This window comes from Balaenoptera acutorostrata, chromosome 6, assembly GCF_949987535.1.
Source record: "Balaenoptera acutorostrata chromosome 6, mBalAcu1.1, whole genome shotgun sequence".
In the NCBI taxonomy this organism is placed as follows: Eukaryota; Metazoa; Chordata; class Mammalia; order Artiodactyla; family Balaenopteridae; genus Balaenoptera; species Balaenoptera acutorostrata.
In genome coordinates this window covers 88,176,683-88,199,577 of record NC_080069.1, presented here as the reverse complement: position 1 = coordinate 88,199,577, position 22,895 = coordinate 88,176,683, and the positions used below count along the sequence as shown (strand labels likewise).

Here is a 22,895-nt window from a genome sequence, read left to right as displayed (position 1 = left end):
CATAAACAAAAGTTGAGATCCAATACTGGAAAAAACAGTAAAATTGAACCAGCCAGAGACAGGAAGAATGAAAAGGAAAATATTCTTACAATTGTGTGGGTTAGGACTATTGAGTATGTCATAAATCCTGAAGCTATAAAGGATAAAGACTGATAGAATTAATTACATAAATTAAAAACTTCTAAACAAAAAACTATAAACAAAAGCCAAAAGACAAAACTGGAAAAAAATAATTGTAACATATGTGCCAGACGAAGGAAAAGTTGGTATTTTTACTATATAAGGAGCCCCTTGAAATAAGAAAAAAAGGACAAAGAATATGAACAGGCAATTCACAAAAAAAGTATAAATGGGCAATAAAGTGATTGGGAAGAGGAAGGAAAATAAGCACATAAAATGATTCAATCTAATTAGTAAACAAAGAAAGGTAAATTAAATGAGATATCATTTTCACAATTAAATTTCTAAAGATTGAAATATTAATACCCAGTACTGACAAGGATACAGTATGGGAAAAGAGGAATTCTCATATATTTTTGGTGGGATTATAAATTGATGCATTCTATCCAGAGAGAAATATGGCACTATTAAGTGCATTAAAAATCTAGCCACCCTTTGACCAACTAATTTTACTTCCAGGACTTTATTCTAAGGAAATAATTTTCAGAAGAGGAGACAAAAATGTATATACCTGGATGCTTACCATAATGCTATTTATAATAGCAAAAGACAACAGAATAAAAATAGGGGATTGGCTAAATCAATTAAGATACATCAATGTAATTGGCTATGACAGCCATTCAAAATGATGATGTAGACCTAAATATACTGACACGGAAGGAGGGCCACAATATAGTGTCAAGTGAATAAAAGGAGGCTGAAAATAGCATGCATGCTACGATCCATCCATCCATCCTTCCTTCCTACTTACCTACCTACCTACTAGACCTAGGTGTATATGTGTGTATATATACATATGAAAAGCATCTGACAGGATAAATATTCCCAGATTTTACACTGGTTATCTAAGTGGGACTGAATGATTTTAATTTTCTTCTTCATACATTTCTATATTGTTTGAATTTTTTTTATCATGAGCACAGATTATTTTTTAAATAGAAAAAGCCAATAAAGCTATTTTCATTTTTAATTAATTAATTTATTTGTGTTTAAAAGAAATTTTAATAGCACTATTCAGAAAACAAATAATATTCATATGTAGAACTAGAATTTATTCTCAAGTAATGTAATGTCTTCCAAAAAAGTATCTTAAACCACTATTCATTTGCTCTCCTAGATCATTTTTATGAGCTCAAGGATTCATCCCTTTGCTGGTTTCTTCAGACATTCCTTACTTTTAAAAAATTTATATATTATTTATATAAAATCACCTTCTTATAATAAGCTGTTTTCATTTTAAAACACACACCCAAATACCCTCAAATAAACAGAGTTCATTTATATAATACTTTCTGATATTATGGGGCCAATAACAGCTGTAATATTTCAGGGGCTCAGGGAATCCCAATCTGTGTTAAAGATGCTGCTGTGAGGCGCAGCCTCACTCAGGTCCCACATGCATTTCACAGGGCGCTGTAATCACTCACCTCCGAGACTTCTACCCTCTGTCCATTCTTGTCATAGACAACACCTGTTGGTAAGTAAACAGAATACACACTTGGCAAGGGTTTTAAAGAAGGGTTTACATTTTTTTATTGTGGTAAAATATGTATAACATAAAATTTTTTATTTTAACCATTTTTTTTAAAAACATCTTTATTGAAGTATAATTGCTTTACAACGGTGTGTTAGTTTCTGCTTTATAACAAAGTGAATCAGTTATACATATACATATGTCCCCATATCTCTTCCCTCTTGCATCTCCCTCCCTCCCACCCTCTCTATCCCACCCCTCTAGGTGGTCACAAAGCACAGAGCTGATCTCCCTGTGCTATGCGGCTGCTTCCCACTAGCTATCTATTTTACGTTTGGTAGTGTATATATGTCCATGCCATCCATATATAGAGTCTGTCATACAGAATGAAGTAAGTCAGAAAGAGAAAAACAAATACAGTATGCATTTTAACCATTTTTAGTGAACAATTCAGTGGCATTAATATCATTCACAATGTTGTACAACAATCACCATTATATATTTCCTAAACTTTTTCAGCATCCTAAACAAAAACTCCTTACTCTTCCCTATTCCCAGCCCCTGGTAACCTCTAATCTGCTTTCTGTCTCTATGAATTTGCCTATTCTAGATATTTCATATAAGTAGAATGATAAAATATTTCTGATTGTGTCTGGCGTATTTCACTTAGCATAATGTTTTCAAGAATCATCCATGTTGTAGCATGTGTCAGAACTTCATTATTTTTTATGTCTGAGTGTTCCATTACATGGATATACCACAGTTAGTTTACCCATTCATCTGTTGATGGACACATGGGTTGTTTCTACCTTTGGGCTATGGTGAATAATGCTGCAATGAACACTGGCATACATCTATCTGATTGAATTCTCTGTTTTCTTTTTCTTTTCTTTTTTTTTTCGTATATACCTTGGAATGGAATTACTGCATCATATGGTAATTTAAAGGAGGATTTTTAAAAGCTTATTTCTTCTGATTCTATCATCCTAGACTTTCAGTTAAGCCCCTCGAATCCCTTCAGGCCACCTAGCTCTCAGTGCCCTATGAGCTCCTTTCCTCAAGCCAATGGTAAGAATAATGCTGCTTGGGGTACAATTCTTCTTCTTAAGTGTGAGTGAGGTGAGGCTGGAGGCTAGTCATTTATGAGAGACTTCGTACCTCAGGAAGCCTTTCAATCAGAAAAGTTACCTAGAGGATATGTGAAAGTAGTGCTGGAATGTTTAGGATTCTTGGCCAGTAGACAGCATAGACAGAATGGGAGTGGAAGACAGTCTGATACCAAGCATAGAAACACCCATGACCCTTTTCAACCTTATCCTTACCCTTACCCAGTGTATGGTCAGGTCATACAATGAGTAAGAAGATTAAGATCCTCACCCAAATCAACCATCCAAAAATAAGCTTTCAGAGTTTATACATGTGAAAACTTGTTTGGCAGGGGTAATAGAAAATATTAGAGTGCTCTAGCTTTTTTAAAAATTTTAACTTTAATTTTTTAATTTTTAAAATTTAACTTAAAAATTTTTTAATTTAGGTGAAATTCATATAACATACAAGTAACCATTTTAAAGTGTACAATTCAGGGGCATTTAGTGCATTCACAATATTTTGCAACTATCACATCTTCCTAGTTTCAAAGCTTTTTCATAATCCCAAAGAAACACCCCATGTGGTCTATCTTTTTAGATGTGATTGCTTTCCTTAGCTAGTTAGTGCAGTGGGCATGAATGTTCACACATATAAGGACTTAACACTATCACAAAAACAAGCTTATGCCTAAGGCAGGAAATAAATGAATAACTGGGCATTGGAGACACATCAAACTCTGAATACCCTTTGATGGCTTCTTTCTAGAGTGTTTATTGGCCTGAGGGGGAATCAGGAGAATAGCAGCTTCAGAAATATGCTGGTTGCACCATCTGATTTAATGTGAGAGTAACTAACATTCCCCAGACATTGGGAATTCCTTGAGGACGGAGATTAATTCTTATACATCTTCATATTTCAACATCCAACACAATGGATTGCATCTAAAAGGTGCTAAATAAATGCTTTTGGTTAGAACTGAATGGGCTAGGTGAGCTTTGCTTAGTGAACAGAGCAGGTTGTGAGAATAAGAAGTAAATGTGAATTTAGAGGCATATAGATTTAGAGATAGATCATTCTTGAGAACAATCTGCAAAGTAATATTTCCCCAAGACTCAGGGAAAGCAGAAAAATATGCATACCATAGAATTTCCCATTAATAGAACACTTGTTGAAAATCATGATGTTCTGAGTCAGGGTCCCTGTTTTGTCGGAGAACACGTATTTGACCTGGCCGAGCTCCTCATTAAGGGTGGTGGTACAAGCCCGTGCTGGTGTGTTCTTTAGTTCATAAAACATCCTCCGATCCCAGTTGATATAGAAACTGTTGCCCAATCTTATTATCTCAACACTAAGGAGAAAGCAAGAAAAGAAGGGTCCTGGGTCAAAGCAGGGCAAGCAAATTCATCATCCTGGTTTCCTTCGTACCAGTCCTGTGGTAGAAATGAAAATCAGAATACCTTCCTTGGGAACCTACAATCTTGAAGGACCCTTCGTACTAGCCAACCCATTGTAATTCTGACTTTGACCATTATCACTCAAGGCTTTACTTGATTACCAGACATACTGATTAACTTTGCTGAGGCATACTCCCTTTATAGCCTTTCTTCCAAAATTTTTGAAATTCTGCAATAATGCAAGGCCTGCCAGAGTTAAGAGCTAATTTATAAAACATAGCCTAGGCTTAATTAGAGAGTTATTGCTGCTGTCATGTAAACTCATTGGTGGGGAAGAGAGAGAAACTTCAGACTTGAAATAGCACTTCTTTGTTTCATAAGGGAAAGATCTGTGAGACTCAGAAACAGCTTACAGGAGCTGACCCTCTGATAAATTTCTAGGCAGATCCAGCCTGCCTGTGGGGTAGCTTTTCCCTAGAATAGCCTCCTCTTCATGTTATCCGAGTTTTCCCAATTGTGTTTGTCACATTCCACTTCTGTTCCAAATAACATGCGTATAGATTCTTTATGGTTAACAAGCATCTTCATTTTAAAACAGTGAAGACTTTTAAGTGGCTTCCTTCCTATCATCATTCATATTTAGTTTGTGGTAGTTTAGACTGCTTCATTAGTAATCCCTGTCTGAGACAACTGCATTGAGCAACACGGATTTTTTGTTTGAGGTTAGGGAAGAGGTGCTCAGGCCCACATTATTGACTTTATTAGTCCTCATGTGTTGAGTCTTGACCTCTCCCTTCCTTCACCATACCAGTCACCAGAGCAATCTCTCTAAACCCAGACATTTAATGATATTATTTCTTTCCTAAGAAAGATCTCTGCTGCTTTTAAGATAAAACTCAAACTCCTTGGCCTGGCATTCAAGGCTCTCCTGAATCTAATCCTAAATTACCATCCAACACCTTAGTCTAGGCTACTCACTGTTCTACGACCAGATCAAGCTTTTAAAAACCTCCAAACCTTTGTACATACTGGTCTTTCTGCTTGTAATATTCTTTTCCTATTTTCTGCTTGGTAAATTCTACTCTTTTCTCAAATATCAGTTTGATCATTACTTTTTCCTGTAAATCCTAAGCCTCTACAGGCAGAACCAACCTATTCCTTTTCTAGGCTCCCATAGCATTCACATATACATTTCTATTACATCATTCTTCATATTGTACCTTAATTATTTACTTAAGTATCTGTTTCCATGTCTGTGTTGTAAGTTTATCTAGAGGAAGGGTTGTCTTATTATTCATGTTTCTTTCTCTGGCAGCTAATATAGTGCTTGGCACATAGTAGTTGTTCAATAAATATTTATTAAATTAGTAAGATAATTTAGTTATATTGGGTGCTTTTGGGGTTGGGATGCCACAGTGCAGGGTTTAGGAAACCTGAAAAGAAGGATGCAAGAAATGTGTTTGTGTGTGTGTATGTGAAAGGGAATGTTGAAAATAGAAAAAGGAGATCAGAGTACAGTAAAGACTTATTTTACCTATATTTCAAATTTTTGTCCAAGGTGCTCATGAAAAGGAGAAGGAAACATCCTTCATCTTCTCCAACTTTTAGGAACCAGAACTTAAGTCACAATTACACCTATCTACCATCTGCCACATTGTTTCTGTGGGAAAACGCATTCTGAGTTCTGAATGAACTGATTTACAAATGAATGTTTGGAATCTGTCTCACTGATAAACTAGGGGCTGCCTAGATTGTGCTTTAGCATCACCAAGTTTGTGTGCATTTTTTTCTAATTATTTCATGTGTTTGTATGTCTTATTTAGTCATGTACATTACAAACTATTTGAGGGTTGGGATAATTTTCTTTTGTATAACCCACATAGTATCTAGGATGGTATTCTGGATATAGAAAGCATTTATGCAGTCTCTAGATATGTCTCAGAGTGTTTTGTGCACCAGGCACTGTGCAAAGTAAAGGGCTAAAGAGCACAGAATCTATGCTTTCTGAAAGTTCACAGTCTAGTTGGGGAATTAAGTAGGAAGTATGAAGTCAGCTTGTCCTCCTGTGGTCAAAGAAGCCTACCTGACGTAGAGGGAAATAGGCACCACGGTGTTGAGAATAATGAAGTAGGACCAGAATATAAGGACGGCAGAGACAGCTGATGAAGAGACATATTCTTTCCATGGCAGAAAATCCTGGAAGTAGTAGCCTTTCTTGTTTTCCCAAATGCAATGACCAACTGCTAGGACAAAACACATGCTGCCTAAAAACAGGAAAATCTAGAAATCAAAAAAAGAATTAAATTAACATTTCATCCAAGACGTGCTGCTTCAGTTCTACCGTTTGGAGCCTATCTCTCAACAAAGCCTCTCTCTTTTCTTGGAGGGCAGGGGGGCCCTGACGCTCACAGTCTCTAGGCAGTAGTACACAGGACAGAAAAGAAAGCCCAGCAGGAGCCATCCTTGGGATTTTGACAGGAGACAATAGTAACTAAAATATAGTAAATATTAATTAAGTGCCAATAATTGTGCTAAGTACTCTACCTGTATTATTTAATTTAATATTTATAATACCCTTCTTTTAATAACAGACAAGAAACTTGATATTAAGAATGGAAAAGTATTTTGCCTAAAGTCATTTGGCTACTAACTAGGATAGACAGGTCTTGAACTAGTTCCAGAACCCAATCTCTTAATTACTCCATTACTGAAGTGAGGTTCTGCTTTAAGAAAAGTCTAAAATGTGTGGCATTGGCTTAGCAGCTGGGGGTGGGTGGGTGGTAAGGAAATGGATATAAAAGGCTGACAATATGGCAATCATGTTTACAGTAAAGAATATGGTAAAACTGGAAGACAGACCATGTGCCTACTGAGCCTAGAGCTCTAAGGGAAATGGTTAGAATTAGAATATTGTGTGTGTTGGCTGACTTTAACAAAAGTTAAAAATAGGGGAAATAACTGGCCAATTTTAAGCAGAAATGAAAAGGAATAGCGTGAAATCTGGGTCATCAAAGGACTGGAAAAGCCTATTACTTTTAGACACCAAAGAGGAAAAAAGAGACAAGATTGAGATCTTAAGCAAACAAGGCCCAATAATTCTTTTCAGCTGAATAAAATGAATCAGGCTGGAGGCAATGTCCAGATTAAAGATGGCACCTTTTTACCGAACCAAGATTATTGTTCTAGATAACCTCAACTTTCTTGCCATTAGGTTGAGAGAAAAGGGCATGGAGGGGAAAGGATGCAAAGAAAGAAGACAGATTTGAGAACTATGTTTAGAAAAGAACTTTGGGGAGGAGGGGATAATAATCCTTAACTCATTTTACAAAGCCAGCATTACTCTGGTACCAAAGCCAGAGAAGGATACTATAAGAAAAGAAAACTACAGGCCAATACCCCTGATGAATGCAAAATTTCTCAATAGCCAACCAAATTCAACAGCATATTAATAGGATCATACACCATAATCAAGTGGGATTTAGACATTAATGAAAGAAACTGAAGAAGACAAGTAAATGGAAAGATATCTTATGTTCACGGATTGGAAGAGTTAAGCATTGTTAAAATGTCTATACTACCCATGCTATCTATAGAGTCAATGCAATCCCTATCAAGATTTCAATGGCATTTTTTATAGAAATAGAAAAAAAAAATCCTAAAACTTTTATGGAACCATGAAAGACCTCAAACAGCCAAAGCAGTCTTGAGAAAGAAGTAAGGTGGGTGCATCTCATTTCCTGATTTCAAACTATATTACAAAGCTATAGTAATCAAAACAGTATGGTACTGGTATAAAAACAGACATATAGACCAATGCAACAGAAGTGTGAGCCCAGAAATAAACCCATGCATATATGTTCAACTAATATTTGACAAGGGAGGCAAATGGTGTTGTGAAAACTTGATATTCACAGGCAAAAGAATGAAACTGGATCCCTATCTTATACCACTCACAAAAATTAACTTGATATGAATTAAAGAGTTAAGTGTAAAACCTGAAATCATAAAACTCCTAGAAGAAAACACAGAAACATAGAGAAAAAGTTCCTTGACAGCAGTCTTGGCAATGACTTTATAGATATGACACCCAAAGCACAAGCAACAAAAGCACAAATAAACAAGTGGAATTATATCCAACTAAAAAGCTTTTGTACAGCAGAAGAAACAATCAATGAGATAAAAAGGCAGTCAGTGGAATGGGAGAAGATATTTGCAAACCACATATCTGATAAGGAGTTAATATACAAAATACATAAGGAAATAACTCAATAGCAAAAAAAAAAAAATTCAATTAAAAAATGGGCAAAGGTCTTGAACAGACATTTTTCCAAAGAAGATATTCAAATGGCCGATAAGTACATGAAAAGATACTCAACATCACTAATCATCATGTGATACTCTTGGTGGGAAAGTAAATTGGTACAGCTACTTTGGAAAACAACATGGAGGTTCCTCAGAAAATTAAAAATAGAACTACTATATAATCCACTTCTGGGTATATGTCCAAAGGAAATTAAATGACTCTCTTAAAGAGATATCTCCACCCCCATGTTCACTGCAGCATTATTTACAATAGCCAGGACAGGGAAACAACCTAAGTGTCTATCAACAGATGAATGGATAAAGAAAATGTGACACACACACACACACACACACACACTACAATGGAACATTATTCAGTCATGAAAAGAAGGAAATCCTGTCATTTGAGACAAATGCCCAACTCTCCAAAAAACTGCCAAATGCTTTCCAAAGAGGCTGTACAATTTTACATTCCACCAGCATCATATGCCCACATACCTGTAGAGAAGACATGTATGATGTTATTGTGAACCACTTCTAAGTCTACTCAGGGGTCTTCAAACCTGTGCCCTTTATCACAAGGTGTGAATTGCTCAAAGCAACCCATCCCCACTGCTAGAAAATTTTAGGTCTCATCTTTGAGTCACTGATAAAAAGTCTTTGGAGACAAGAGTATGAAGGCAGGAGGAGAAGATCTAACTGGGACCATTCTCAGAAAATGAGATTAAAAAATCCTTATTATGAAAAATTTCAAACACATATTAATGTATATAAATACTATAATGAACCCCTATGTGCCCATCACCCAGCTTCACCAATTATCAATTTGTGGCCAGTTTTATTTTATTCCAAACCTCCTCTTCCCCTGTCCTCCCTTTTATTTTAAGCAAATTTCTCACATTATATAATTTTATTTGCAAACAGTTTAATATATCTCTTTAAAGGATCTTATTTAAACACATAATCACAATACCTTTATCACTTAAAAAGTTAGTAATAAATCCTTAATATCATTCAATATTTGAGATTTGAGAGTTGAATAAGGGAAGGAGGAGAACAAAACAGGAGGATCAAGATAAAAAAGAATAAAATCTGCTTTCATTCCTAGCCTAATGCAGATTCATACTGAGTAGTTCCGCTCTTTGTGATGAAGGTTTCTTCGGGGCCATAAAACCTTTCTTAATCTTACTCCTCCTTCCTTATGCTTCTCTTTCATGGGTCATGTGAAAGCATGGCTTATCCTCATGGTTCAGATTAAACTTCAATGATGAGTACTACTGGCTTTGCTTTCCTTTTGGACAGTCTATGTGGCCAATATTAAATCTGAGACCATATTCCTCTACCTGCCCCTTCTCCAGGCCCAACCCCATCAGCTCCAGTGGGAAAAAGTGGGGAAGGTAAAATAATTATAATAAACTATTATTTATTTATAAATATAAATGTATTTATAATCTATTTGTTTATTATAAATTATTAGAATAAATAATTTGATACCCTCTAAAGCTGTGGGAGAAAATTACTGAGTGAACTTCAACACCCTTTCTGCTCCATACCCGTTGCCTGGACAATTGAGAATTACCCATCAATCATTTCCAGTGCTGTGCCATCCCTCCACTGTTAGACTATGAGTCCTCCAGAACCAGATCTTTCTGTTCAGATTTTTTTAAAAATTTATTTAATTAATTAATTTTTGGCTGCGTTGGGTCTTTGTTGCTGCCTGCGGGCTTTCTCTAGTTGCAGCGAGCCGGGGCTACTCTTTGTTGCGGTGCGTGGGCTTCTCTGGTTGTGGAGCACGGGCTCTAGGTGCGCGGGCTTCAGTAGTTGCGGTGCACGGGCTTAGTTGCTCCGCGGCATGTGGAATCCTCCCGGACCAGGGCTCAAACCCGTGTCCCCTGCATTGGCAGGCGGATTCTTAACCACTGCGCCACCAGGGAAGTCCCTTTCTGTTCAGACTGAGCCAGCAGAAAGGAAGTCGGCTCTATCAGACCAAGACCCTGAGAGCAGGGCTTCCCCCCCTCAGAGAGGCCTGCAGGGGCAGGACACAGTCTGCTCTTTCCTCATTCCTAGAGCTTTTCCTGCCATCCTGAGGCTTTCTAAACCCTTGCAGATGTTCTCTTTCTTAAGAAACATTCATGTTGTGATGGAGTTTATTGGTACTTAGCCTAAAGCTTCAATTTGCTTCCTTTCTATAGGAAGAAAGAAACAAGAAGTTGGTTTTTGCCACAAACCCCAGATGTTACTTGTTTATTACAAGAGCCAGTCAGACCCAAGAAGACCTGTGTGCAAAGAGTGGTTCCAGTAAAGGCTGAAAGAGATACTCAATTTTGTCAAGAACTAAGGCCATTGCTGGTCACAGTGGAGCGCCCAGGCGTCACAGGCAGTCTGTAAAAAGAGAGTACTCCTTGGTCCTTTGGCCCTTCACTTCTGTGCTTTTCATTGTGCCTTACCCAAGAAGTATATCCTGGATTTCTGGCATCATTCAAATTTCAAGCACTGTGCCCCACAAATACGTCCTACTTAAGAGACTAGGGTTCACAAAGCATTGTCATTGTGAGCTCTGGGGAGATCTGGGGAGGGGGAAAGGACCAAACTCCAGCTCCCCTGTGGACTTATCAGGAAGCAGTTTTACTAAACATGCTTCCTGTGTCTGTCAGATTTTCCCCTAAGAATCATTTCCAAAAATGGGAAAAAATGAAGTGTTTAAATCAGGAAGGATTTCTGCTTCAGCTTTGAGAAATGACAATGCATTGTATCTAACTACACTGACAATGTCTTGGCAAAAATACCACATAAACAAAACTGCTGAGCTGATAAGAACATAGCTAATTCAAGAACATTTCTTCATTTAATAACCATTCAAAAGATATTTCCTGAGAACCATTTTGGGCAAGGCACTCCCAAGAATATAGAGATGAATATGACATAATTTCTACCTTAGGGGCTCATAATTTGGTAGCTCAGGTATTCATTCATTTTTTTCACTAACTCAACACATAATAATGATGCTCCTATTATGTGTCAAACATAATTCTAGGGGCTGGGATACAGTGGTGATAAAAGACAATGCCTTAACTCTCAGGGAGTTTGTAATCCTGTGGAGATACGAGGAAAACAGATATGTTAAGAAAAGAAAAAATACAAATTAACTAGTGCTAAATGCTGTGAGGAAAATAAAACAAGTTAATACAATAAAAAAGGTCTTAGTGGAGGTGGCCACTTTAGATAGGGTGGCAGAGAAGGCTTCTCTGAAAAGGTGACATTGAATACTGAAAAGGAAGCAAGCCATAGATATTGCTGGCAATAGATAGACATTGCCAGCAAGGGTAAAGGTCCCATGATAGGAACAAGTTTGCTTTCTCACTTGATTTGTAGTTTGCCTGAGTATAGATTTCTAGGTCAAAGTAATTTTCACTGAGAACTTTGAAGGTATGACCCTACTGGTTTCTAGGGCCCAGTAGTGTTGGTGAGAAATCTGATGCCAATCTAATTCTCATTTTTTGTTGGTATCTTATTCTTATCCCTATGAAAAAGTTAAGAGACTTCTATACACCATTGGAGTTCTAGAATTTCATGTTTAATGGATGCTTTAAATCTGAAATTCAATTCTAGGAAATATTCTTCTATTATTTCTTTGACAATATTGTTCCCTCCATTTTCTCTTTCTGATACTCCTGGGAGATCATGTGGGGGCTCTTGGTTTGGTCCTCCATTAAAAAAATGTATTTATCTCTTTGACTTTTGGTATTATGGTCTAGTAGTATTCTTTGACTCTTTATTTCAGCCCTTCTATTGGCTTTTTAATTTCAATAATTTTTACTTTCCAAAATTCTTTTTGTTATTCTTAGATTGCCTTTTTTTTTTAACATCTTTATTGAAGTATAATTGCTTTACAATGGTGTGTTAGTTTCTGCTTTAAAACAAAGTGAATCAGTTATACATATACACATGTTCCCATATCTCTTCCCTCTTGCATCTCCCTCCCTCCCACCCTCCCTATCCCACCTCTCTAGGTGGTCACAAAGCACCGAGCTGATCTCCCTGTGCTATGCGGCTGCTTCCCACTAGCTATCTATTTTACATTTGGTAGTGTATATATGTCCATGACACTCTCTCACCCTGTCACATCTCACCCCTCCCCCTCCCCATATCCTCAAGTCCATTCTTTAGTAGGTCTGTGTCTTTATTTCCATCTTGCCACTAGGTTCTTCATGACCTTTTTTTTTTTTTTTCCTTAGATTCCATACATATGTGTTAGCATACTGTATTTGTTTTTCTCTTTCTGACTTACTTCACTCTGTATGACCGACTCTAACTCCATCCACCTCATTACAAATACCTCCATTTCATTTCTTTTTATGGCTGAGTAATATTCCATTGTTAGATTGCCTTTTTTATTCTTTCATTAAAAAAAAAAATTTAGGGAATTCCCTGGTGGTCTAGTGGTTAAGACTCTGCACTTTTACTGCTGAGGGCCTAGAGTGGATCCCTGGTTGGAGAACTAAGATCCCACAAGCTATGGTGTGGCCCCCCCCCAAAAAAATTTTAGCCTATTCTTATTTTATTTGCGCAATTGCTTCTTCTAAGAACACTAGTAAAATTCTTTTGAAAGTTCTTTTCTTTTCTCTTCCCTGAATTATAATCTGTTTTTTCCAGAGTCAGTTATTCTATTTGTTCATCCTCATCCTCCTCTTTTGTGCTCCTGGTTTCCTTCCAGTTCACTTAAAAACAGGAGTAAAAGAGTAGTTTCATCATTATAGGTTGGTTTTATTTCCTTTGGTTAATTTTGTTTCTCTAGCAGGCCACTCCCCTGGATGGGAAGATGGAACCATGAGTTCTGTGTAGGTAGGCAGAATGTGTTATTTCACTGGTTTTACCCTAGAGTACACGAGGAGCTTGCTGGCAAACTTGAGTCCCCCAAATTTAAAATAAAGTGGGTTTTACTCTGAAGTGATGACACCCACATTAGAAGCCCTAGCCCTCTGCAGATAGATTGTTAAATTTCTTCGGAAAGCAGTTCTCTTGTTTGAGACTACAGGTCAGATACATTTGTTACTGCTATATGTATGCCTATAGGGGTGGTAGGATGGTACAGAGGGCCAGGTGTTGTCCATGTTGTTTCATGGGCAGTTTTAAAATTAATTATCCTGATTATTACCCCCACATCTTACTCCTGCTCTCAATTCCTGCTGAATCCAGCTTGGAACTGCTCTTGAGGAATGCATTTTCGCTGAAGCTTTCATTACTCTTGTTTATTTATTGGTATAATCTATCTACTTTCTGCCTTCCAAAAGCTCATCAGCATCTTGGGTCTGCTGACAGTTCTTCATGCTCTGTCAGGGGATTTATTTTCTATTTGTACTTCCTCACAGTCATTTTATTAGGCTCAAATAGGAAGTCTCAATGTCCTTCTTAAACTAGATGCCCAAAAGTGAACATGGGACCCAAGATAATATTCCCTACTTTCTGAAGGAATGATTGCATGAATGACCTCATAAATGTAGAAATTCATAGCAGCTACTCTGCTAGTTTAGCTGCTCTGGGCATTTACACCGCTTCTCTGCTGCATCCATCTTGTGAGAACTTGAGCAGAGAACTGCATTCTCTTTGGAGACTCCCATTGCAGATCCCTCTATACCTCTGCTTTAATCTGCTCTGGTGTTCTCTAGGCCTGCTATTCAGCCACCATCCTAGGACTTCCTTTCACTGTTCTTATGTTTCCTGGTTTCCATATCTTTCTTGGTTTATTCTCTTGTTTTGCTTGAGTATACACTAGAAGCTTCCTAAGAGAGGATACATGATAAGTAAATTTTTTTGAGTCTTTGCACATATGGATATTTCTTTATATTTGCATTTTATTGATAGTTTCAATGGATTTAGAATTATAGGATGCAAATAATTTTCTGGCAGACATTTGAAGCACTGATGTTTACCTTCTGCTGTCGCTGTTGAGAAGGCCAATGCTATTTTGACTCTTGATCCTTGTATATGACATTTTATTTCTCTCTGGAAGCTCTTAGGATCTTTTAAAAAAATTTATAATTTCTTCACATGTGGTCAATCTGCCATGTTAAACAGATTTGTCATGTGTTTTAATTTTGCCTCCCCAGGGAAATAGCAAGTATAGCAGAAACAGCATTGACTCTGAAAAGTTATGCCTAGATGGATAGATGTGATTATTAATAAAATTATGCATGTAAAGCATCTGGCACATATTGGTGCCCCATCTCCCAAAAGTGAACGTATATACTTGAGAGCTGGACTCAGGACTTATAAATCCTTATGATCCTCACAACATCTGGCACATACTAGGCACATACTAGATTCTCAATAAATATGACTTGATCTCACCATACACAAAAATAAACTCAAAATGGCTTAAAGACTTAAGTATAAGACATGACATCATAAAACTCCTAGAAGAGAACATAGGCAAAACATTCTCTGACAAAAATCGTACCAATGTTTTCTTAGGTCAGTCTCCCAAGGCAGTAGAAATAAAAACAAAAATAAACAAATGGGACCTAATCAAACTTACAAGCTTTTGTACAGCAAAGGAAACCATAAACAAAATGAAAAGACAACCTACAGAATGGGAGAAAATATTTGCAAATGATGTGACTGACAAGGGCTTAATCTCCAAAATATACAAACAGCTCATACAACTCAAGAACAAAAAAACAAACAACCCTATCCAAAAATGGGCAGAAGACCTAAATAGACATTTCTCCAAAGAAGACATACAGATGGCCAAGAGGCACATGAAAAGATGCTCAACATTGCTAATTATTAGAGAAATGCAAATCAAAACTACAATAAGGTACCACCTCACACTGGTCAGAATGGCCATTATCAAAAAGTCTACAAATAACAAATGCTGGAAAGGGTGTGGAGGAAAGGGAACCCTCCTGCACTGTTGGTGGGAATGTAAGTTGGTGCAGTCACTGTGGAAAACAGTATGGAGGTTCCTCAGAAAACTAAAAATAGAATTACCATATGATCCAACAATCCCACTCCTGGGCATATATCAAGACAAAACTGTAATTCAAAAAGATACATGCCTATGTTCATAGCAGCACTATTCACAATAGCCAAGACACGGAAACAACTTAAATGTCCATCGACAGATGAATGGATAAAGAAGATGTGGTACATATATACAATGGAATACTACTCAGCCATAAAAAGAACGAAATAATGCCATTTGCAGCAACATGGATGCAACTAGAGATTATCACACTAAGTGAAGTAAGTCAAAGAGAAAGACGAATATCATAAGATATCACTTATATGTGGAATCTAAAATATGGCACAAATGAACCTATCTATGAAACAGAAAGAGAATCACAGACATAGAGAGCAGACTGGTGGTTGCCAAGGGGGAGGGATGGAGTGGGAGGTTGGGGTTAGCAGATGTAAGCTTTTCTATATAGAATGGATAAACAACAAGGTCCTACTGTATAGCACAGAGAACTATATTCAATATCCTATGATAAACCATAATGGAAAAGAATATCAAAAAAGAATGTATATATATGCATAACTGAATCACTTTGCTGTACAGCTGTAATTAACACATCATTGTAAAGCAACTATACTTCAATAAAAAACATGATTTGATGACAATGAGTCTTTGCCATTATTTTTCTGTGGGACTTTATTTATGATATTTATCTTTACTGTGTCTCAATTTGCATATTTGTCAATGGGGAAAATACTTCTTGACTTGCTTATTGTTCATGTGTTGTGAAGCTGCAGTTAGTGAATGTGAAAATATTCCAAAAAGTTAAAATCCCACTACAGATGTCAAGTACAGTTTCTGGTCTCAAAGCTGAATGAATCTTTTTTTTTTTTTTAACATCTTTATTAGAGTATAATTGCTTTACAATGGTGTGTCAGTTTCTGCTTTATAACAAAGTGAATCAGTTATACATACACATATGTCCCCATATCTCTTCCCTCTTGCATCTCCCTCCCTCCCACCCTCCCTATCCCACCCCTCTAGGTGGTCACAAAGCACGGAGCTGATCTCCCTGTGCTATGCGGCTGCTTCCCACTAGCTATCTATTTTATGTTTGGTAGTGTATATATGTCCATGCCACTCTCTCACTTTGTCCCAGCTTACCCTTCCCCCTCCCCGTATGCTCAAGTCCATTCTCTAGTAGGTCTGCTGCATCTTTATTCCCGTCTTGCCCCTAGGTTCTTCTGACCATTTTCTTTCTTTCTTTTTTATTTTTTAGATTCCATATATATGTGTTAGCATATGGTATTTGTTTTTCTCTTTCTGACTTACTTCACTCTGTATGACAGTCTCTAGGTCCATCCACCTCACTACAAATAACTCAGTTTCATTCCTTCTTATGGCTGAGTAATATTCCCTTGTGTATATGTGCCACATCTTCTTTATCCATTCATCTGTTGATGGACACTTAGGTTGCTTCCATGCCCTGGCTATTGTTGAACGAATCTTCCTAATTTTCTAAAATCCCATTTATTAAATCCAAAGGATATAGAAAAAGAACTGTAACATTTACCATAATAAATAACAGAGAACACACAATTTATAATTCAGATATTAATGAGAAATGTACAGAAAAAGGGCACTTTTATTTTCTAAGCAATAGAGTAAAAATAAAATATAAAAAGTAATGGAACTAAGTATAGGCAGCATTGGAACCACTCAGTCATGCAGAGAAGCTGTATAAGTGAAGAAATTAATCTGTCTATATCTAACAAGAATAAAGGCAACCTGTATATAATAGCATGGAAATAAATTAATTAGTCTTCAATTTAAACTTCTATTCTCAAAGCTGATTATTATCTATTGAGTGCTTATAAAAATTTTTTATTAGAATATAGCTGATTTACAATGCTGTGTTAGTTTCAGGATACAGCAAAGTGAATCAGTTATACATATACGTATATCCACTCTTCTTTAGATTCTTTTCCCATATAGGCCATTACAGAGTATTGAGTAGAGTTCCCTGTGCTATACAGTAGGTCTTTATTAGTTATCTATTTTATATATAGGAGCGTGTATATGTCAATCCCAATCTCCCAATTTATCCCTCCTCCCCTTGCCCCCTGGTAACCCTAAGTTTGTTTTCTACATCTGTGACTCTGTTTTGTAAATAAGTTCATTTGTACCCTTTTTTAAGACTCCACATATAAGCTATAACATATATATTGAGTGCTTTTCAAATTTCATTTCTTAGCAGCAGAATCCTTTATTTTCCAACTGAGATCTTACAGAACAGATAAATGTGAAGCTGCTCTTTTTCAAGCAGGAATTTCAGAATGAAGAGGCCGAACAAAACTCTTGATCTTCTCTATTCCCCCTGCAGCAGACCTTAGACTCCTCTAAGGAAATAGAGTTTGAAAATCATCGGTTTAAGTAAGGTGATCTATTAGTCCAAGTAAGGTTTTATTAAAGTGGTCATGAGTAAAACTGGCTATGAAAAAAAGTGTCTTAATTTCTAAAGCAGGGTCCATAATCTATTCTGGTACCACTAATCAAAGTATCAAAGCTTCAACAAGTTATGACTGTCCTCCACAACAGAGGTATAAACTTGAGACTCCCTTGTCAATGAGTTCTGTTCTTTTCTGCTTCAGACATTAGTAGGTGGGGTCCTAAAACTGCTTGAGTTTTTCAAACAACTAAATTCTGACTTGAAAATACCAGCTACTGCTGTGGAAGGAAGGGAAGTATGCCTATTTGTAAAGAAACAGAAAAAAAGTCTTTAACTTACCCAGAGCACAAGGACATTCATGAGATGGTCTATGTGTGTCCGTTTAAAAGTGGACTTTCCACTGTTCTGCATTAATTTGGTGTCTGGTCCTAAGTGAAACAGGGAGACATCACCTCTTAGAATCACTGAATATTCTCAAGAGGATTGAAATTGGGTTTAAATGTACCTTTATGATCATTTTATCAAACCTCTTTCCAATGCTAGGTGATAAAGTCCTGGAGAAAGGCTCATGTTTGGTGCCAATAACTCAAAGAATGGAAAATTTGTTTCTAAGGATAATCCCAACTACTTCTGCAAAGCGCATCAATGCTTGACACCTCCCTTTCTTTGCCGCACCTTAGTCTAGTTTTTCATTGATAAGTCAGAATAGGAGTCACAAGCTTCTCTCTCATCACCATCTGGTTTATTTAGCTTAGAAAAGGGATTTTCTGATAAGGAGAACTTCACCTTCTTTTGAGGAAACCCATTGCTGGACCAGGCTCTATTTAAAGTTTCTAATTAAGAAATGGAGAAAGGAAAAGGCAATGGCAGTGATTTCTCTTGAGGTGGAAGCTTGGGAGCTGAGATTTCTCTGGAACTGAGACAGAGACTCTGCATTTCTTCATGACAAGGCAGATAGTAAGTAGAAATAAAGAGCTCTTTAAAAGTAAAGAGCTTTTTTTTTTAATAAGAGCTCCTATAGGAACCAACATTTTTTTTTTTAATTTATTTTTTGGCTGCATTGGGTCTACGTTGCTGCGCGTGGGCTTTCTCTAGTTGCGGTGAGCACGGGCTTCTCTCGTTGCGGAGCACGGGCTCTAGGCGTGCGGGCTTCAGTAGTTGTGGCACGCGGGCTCAGTAGTTATGCCTCGTGGGCTCTAGAGTGCAGGCTCAGTAGTTGTGGCGCACGGGCCCAGTTGCTCCGCGGCATGTGGGATCCTCCTGGACCAGGGATCGAACCCGTGTCCCCTGCACTGGCAGACGGATTCTCAACCACTGCACCACCAGGGATGCCCTAAAGAGCTTTTAATGGCCACCGGGACTACAGCTGGAAATTATTATCTTACTGTGGTTGTTGTCACCAATGCCCACTGCCACCGAGGGCATAGGGTGGCACAGAATCTTCCTCCATTTTCCAGCACTACATTATAACTCAAGAAAATCCCTCAATAAGTATAAGGGATTATGGTTCTAAATGCCATCTCAAGATGGGCCACTGCTAATGAGCCACATGTGCCTTTTCTCTGGCATGAACACTTCATATTGTATTTTATATTCTACATAATGACCACTGTGTTTATTTTTTCCCCATGGGAGCAATCCACATGTATACTCTCCCCTTTCACATGTTCCCCTTTCATATGCTAATACTATGTGTACTTCTATGTGTATACCTTCTCTTGTGTCCAGATATGTTTAGAAAGACTTATGAATGCTCTGTGGTCTTGGAACACAAAGCCTTCCTCTAACAAAGGCAGGGCTGACATGCTGGCAGCTCATTGCTTGGAAAAAAAGTCATTTTTTTCTTAAATTATCCATCCATCTATCCATCTACCTGCCTCCCTTTCTATCTGTCTCAAAGCCATAGTGTTCTGGTACATATCTGAGCCCCATATCTACATCCTGAAAACTAAGTACCCACAACGTGGCTACGAATGGAATCCAGCAGGCTGGGGGTCTGTGGCCCCCACGAAGACGTACCAGTAAAAATTACCAAGCCATAGCACCAATCTGTATTCCTGATGATGCAGCCTCGGAGAATCAGCCTGTCATGATCCAGGATGTAATTTTTTCCTTTATAAATCAGTATTCCTGTGAATCTGTCCAACCTGTTATTGGGAGACTCACACCTCACTTCTCCTGAAAAAAAGAAAAAGAAGGAATAAGACTCCTGACTCTGTAATCTTAATTCTTTCCTAACAGGACAGAGGAGGCTTAACAGAAAAGAGGAAAGAACATCCCCTTTTCAAAATATACACACATCTTTTTCCTATCCTTTCTCAGCCGCTGCCCATTTCTCACCAGGCAGACAAAGGGTTCTGGGCATCAGAGAAGAGTAATTCTGTGACACGGGTCATCCAGAGAGAGAACAACCCACATGATAACCTATCACCATCAGTACTTCTAGATCAAATGAGCTGGATCTGAAGAAATTTTAAAACTACTTAAAGCAAACCTAGTATTTTTTTCAAAATGGAAATAATTTGACTTTTTCATGATTAGTAAAGTAAAATATGCCCATTGTAAATACATATACAACATTAAAAGGAGAAAGGAGAAAGTAAAATTCACCCACTGCCTCAAAATAAGCACTATTAAACTTCTGCAGTACATCCTTCCAAGTTTTTTTCTATACATGTACTCATATACATATGTTTCCAAAAACAGGTTTATATTACACATACTATGCATAGTGTATTGCAGTCTTTTTTCACTTATTAATATGTTGTGAATATTTTTCCATGTGGTGAATAAATATCAACTTGCACATCGTTTTTAATAAGTTACATAGAATTCACTGTATGGATGTACCACACTTTAACCAGACATCTACTAATAAAAATTTGGGTTGGCAAACCTGTTTCCTAACTCACCATCAAAGGCAGACAGCAGCTTTAGGTTATCTTCCATCTCACTGGTAACTGAGATGGCTTGCTTCACTTTCAAGTTGGTTTCACTAGAGTAAAGAATGCACATACATAACAGCAGCACAGGTCCAATTTCTCCTACTTTAGAAAACAGTTGTTGCCAATAGAGCTTGGGCTATAGGCTTGAGCCGTGAGAGTCACTCCCACTGTTATCCTCTCTCAAGAAAAGTATTGAGGTGGGATGGTTCTACAGGGAAGCTGAGTATTAGCCCACTTGCTCCCCTCTCTCCCTGAAACACATATCAACTACTTTAACCAACCTATGAGATCTTGCGGGTCAGATGCTCTAGGAAAGCCGAAGAAACAACACAAGACAACCTGGAGGGGGTACCTGCTCCCTTCAAGAATAAGGAGCAGGTCCTGGTAAGAATGTGCATATACCTCCCATGAAGGGATCCCACCTAACCATTTGCCGACAAGAATGCACAGAGACAGAAGTAAAAAAGAAGGCACATTTCAAAAAGTTTGTGGGCACCAAGAGGAAAAGTTGTAAGGATGCAGATCGATACAAAACTCCACAGGACAAGCTCTCTGAAGACGGCCTCTATACTCCGAAGATCTTAGCTTTTGCACGTTAATGAATTTCCACCTTAAATCCTTTCTAGAACATGGTTTATCAGTACATAATTACCTGCATATTCATTTCCCCCCTGGAATCTTTGGAACTATATTCTGAAATTTTACAGTTCTGTTAACGTCTTTCCTACCACTCAGCATTACTGAATATAGATAGTCAGACAGAATGTCTCCAGTTTAGAGATGGAGAATACGGAGTTTATTTGCCCAGATTCTGCACCAGTGGATGCTAAATTATTGCTGTCAAGAGCTCAGCCTTAGACTTGAGGTCCCAAGAGTCTGGCCTCCTATCTTATCTAGATATTTCTAGCCTCTTTTAGCACTTCATTCTCTGCATCATGTTCTCCCTCAGTGAGAAATCACTCTAAGCTGGCTCAACCGTCTTAATGGACTATCAGGAGGGAACACTCACCCGTCCAGTTCTGCTGTTTCTATATATGTCAGACTGTAGGGCTCACTGCTAGAGAGTAATAGTATATCAGCCTGTGGTCAGAAAAGTCAGAGAAGATAAGGAAGGCAGGAAGGCAGACTTTTAACATTACAGTGTGACAAAAGCAATTACCTCAGGAACAGATGTTCATCTTAAGAATATTATAGACATTTGGTTTACTTTCTTTGTCTAGGACCCATCACTGCTACCACACACCCCCTCTCCAAAAACTAGTCATATTTTACCTGTAGCTATGGGGAGAAATGGACAAGAACAAGCTTCTTACCACAGGAGATGTTGATCTCTGGATGCAAAGTGAGGAAGGTGAAGGTCACCAAAAGGAGTGGTCACAGAAGTTGCTAAAAGGGTTCCTATTCAAGCCAAAAGAGAAAAAGCCACAGCCCAAAGAGGTACTCACCGTGACGACCTGATTATTTTCTAGTTTGATTATGTCTCCCACTTGGACATTCATCCATTTGTCTGTCACTATCCTGCAAGAAAGTGAGCCTTGAATGCCTGCATGCCTGCTCTGAGAATTTCCCCACAGCCCTGTTTTGACAATCAAGAAGAAAAAAAAAAGCTGAGATGAAGTCAAGGTTCAAAGGAGGACCAAACTGGGTTTGTGATACTCCTTGCTACAATCAAGAATGGGGCCCATTTCTCTTGACTTAAGGCTATAAGAGTTTTCTAAAACTCTGTCAAGGTATATGTAGACATACATGCACATTAATTTTTCTTTAAGTAAAAGCAATATATGCATATGGTAAAAAAAATTTCAAATAATTAAGAAGTATGTAAGGACTTCCCTGGTGGCGCAGTGGTTAAGAATCCGCCTGCCAATGCAGGGGACACAGGTGTGAGCCCTGGTCCGGGAAGATCCCACATGCTGTGGAGCAACTAAGCCTGTGTGCCACAACTACTGAGCCTGCGCTCTAGAGCCCGTGAGCCACAACTACTGAAGCCCACGTGCCTAGAGCTCCTGCTCCGCAACAAGAGAAGCCACTGCAGTGAGAAGCCGGTGCACCAAAATGAAGAGCAGCCCCCATTCACCTCAACTAGAGAAAGCCCGTGCACAGC

General features: G+C 37.9%; 1 protein-coding gene across 1 annotated transcript in view; it reads right to left on the bottom strand.

Moving 5' to 3' along the window:
* Positions 1 to 22,895, bottom strand: part of LOC103020035 (phospholipid-transporting ATPase FetA-like) — a 113,949-nt gene that overhangs the window by 24,808 nt on the left and 66,246 nt on the right. The window contains exons 8-15 of the mRNA XM_057549434.1: positions 22,237 to 22,309; positions 21,801 to 21,871; positions 20,759 to 20,841; positions 19,866 to 20,024; positions 18,186 to 18,274; positions 6,221 to 6,417; positions 3,883 to 4,091; positions 1,608 to 1,651 (exon numbers count right to left, since the gene is read on the bottom strand). Of these exons, the coding sequence (XP_057405417.1) occupies positions 1,608 to 1,651; positions 3,883 to 4,091; positions 6,221 to 6,417; positions 18,186 to 18,274; positions 19,866 to 20,024; positions 20,759 to 20,841; positions 21,801 to 21,871; positions 22,237 to 22,309 (925 nt within the window). The remainder of the gene's footprint in view (positions 1 to 1,607; positions 1,652 to 3,882; positions 4,092 to 6,220; positions 6,418 to 18,185; positions 18,275 to 19,865; positions 20,025 to 20,758; positions 20,842 to 21,800; positions 21,872 to 22,236; positions 22,310 to 22,895) is intronic.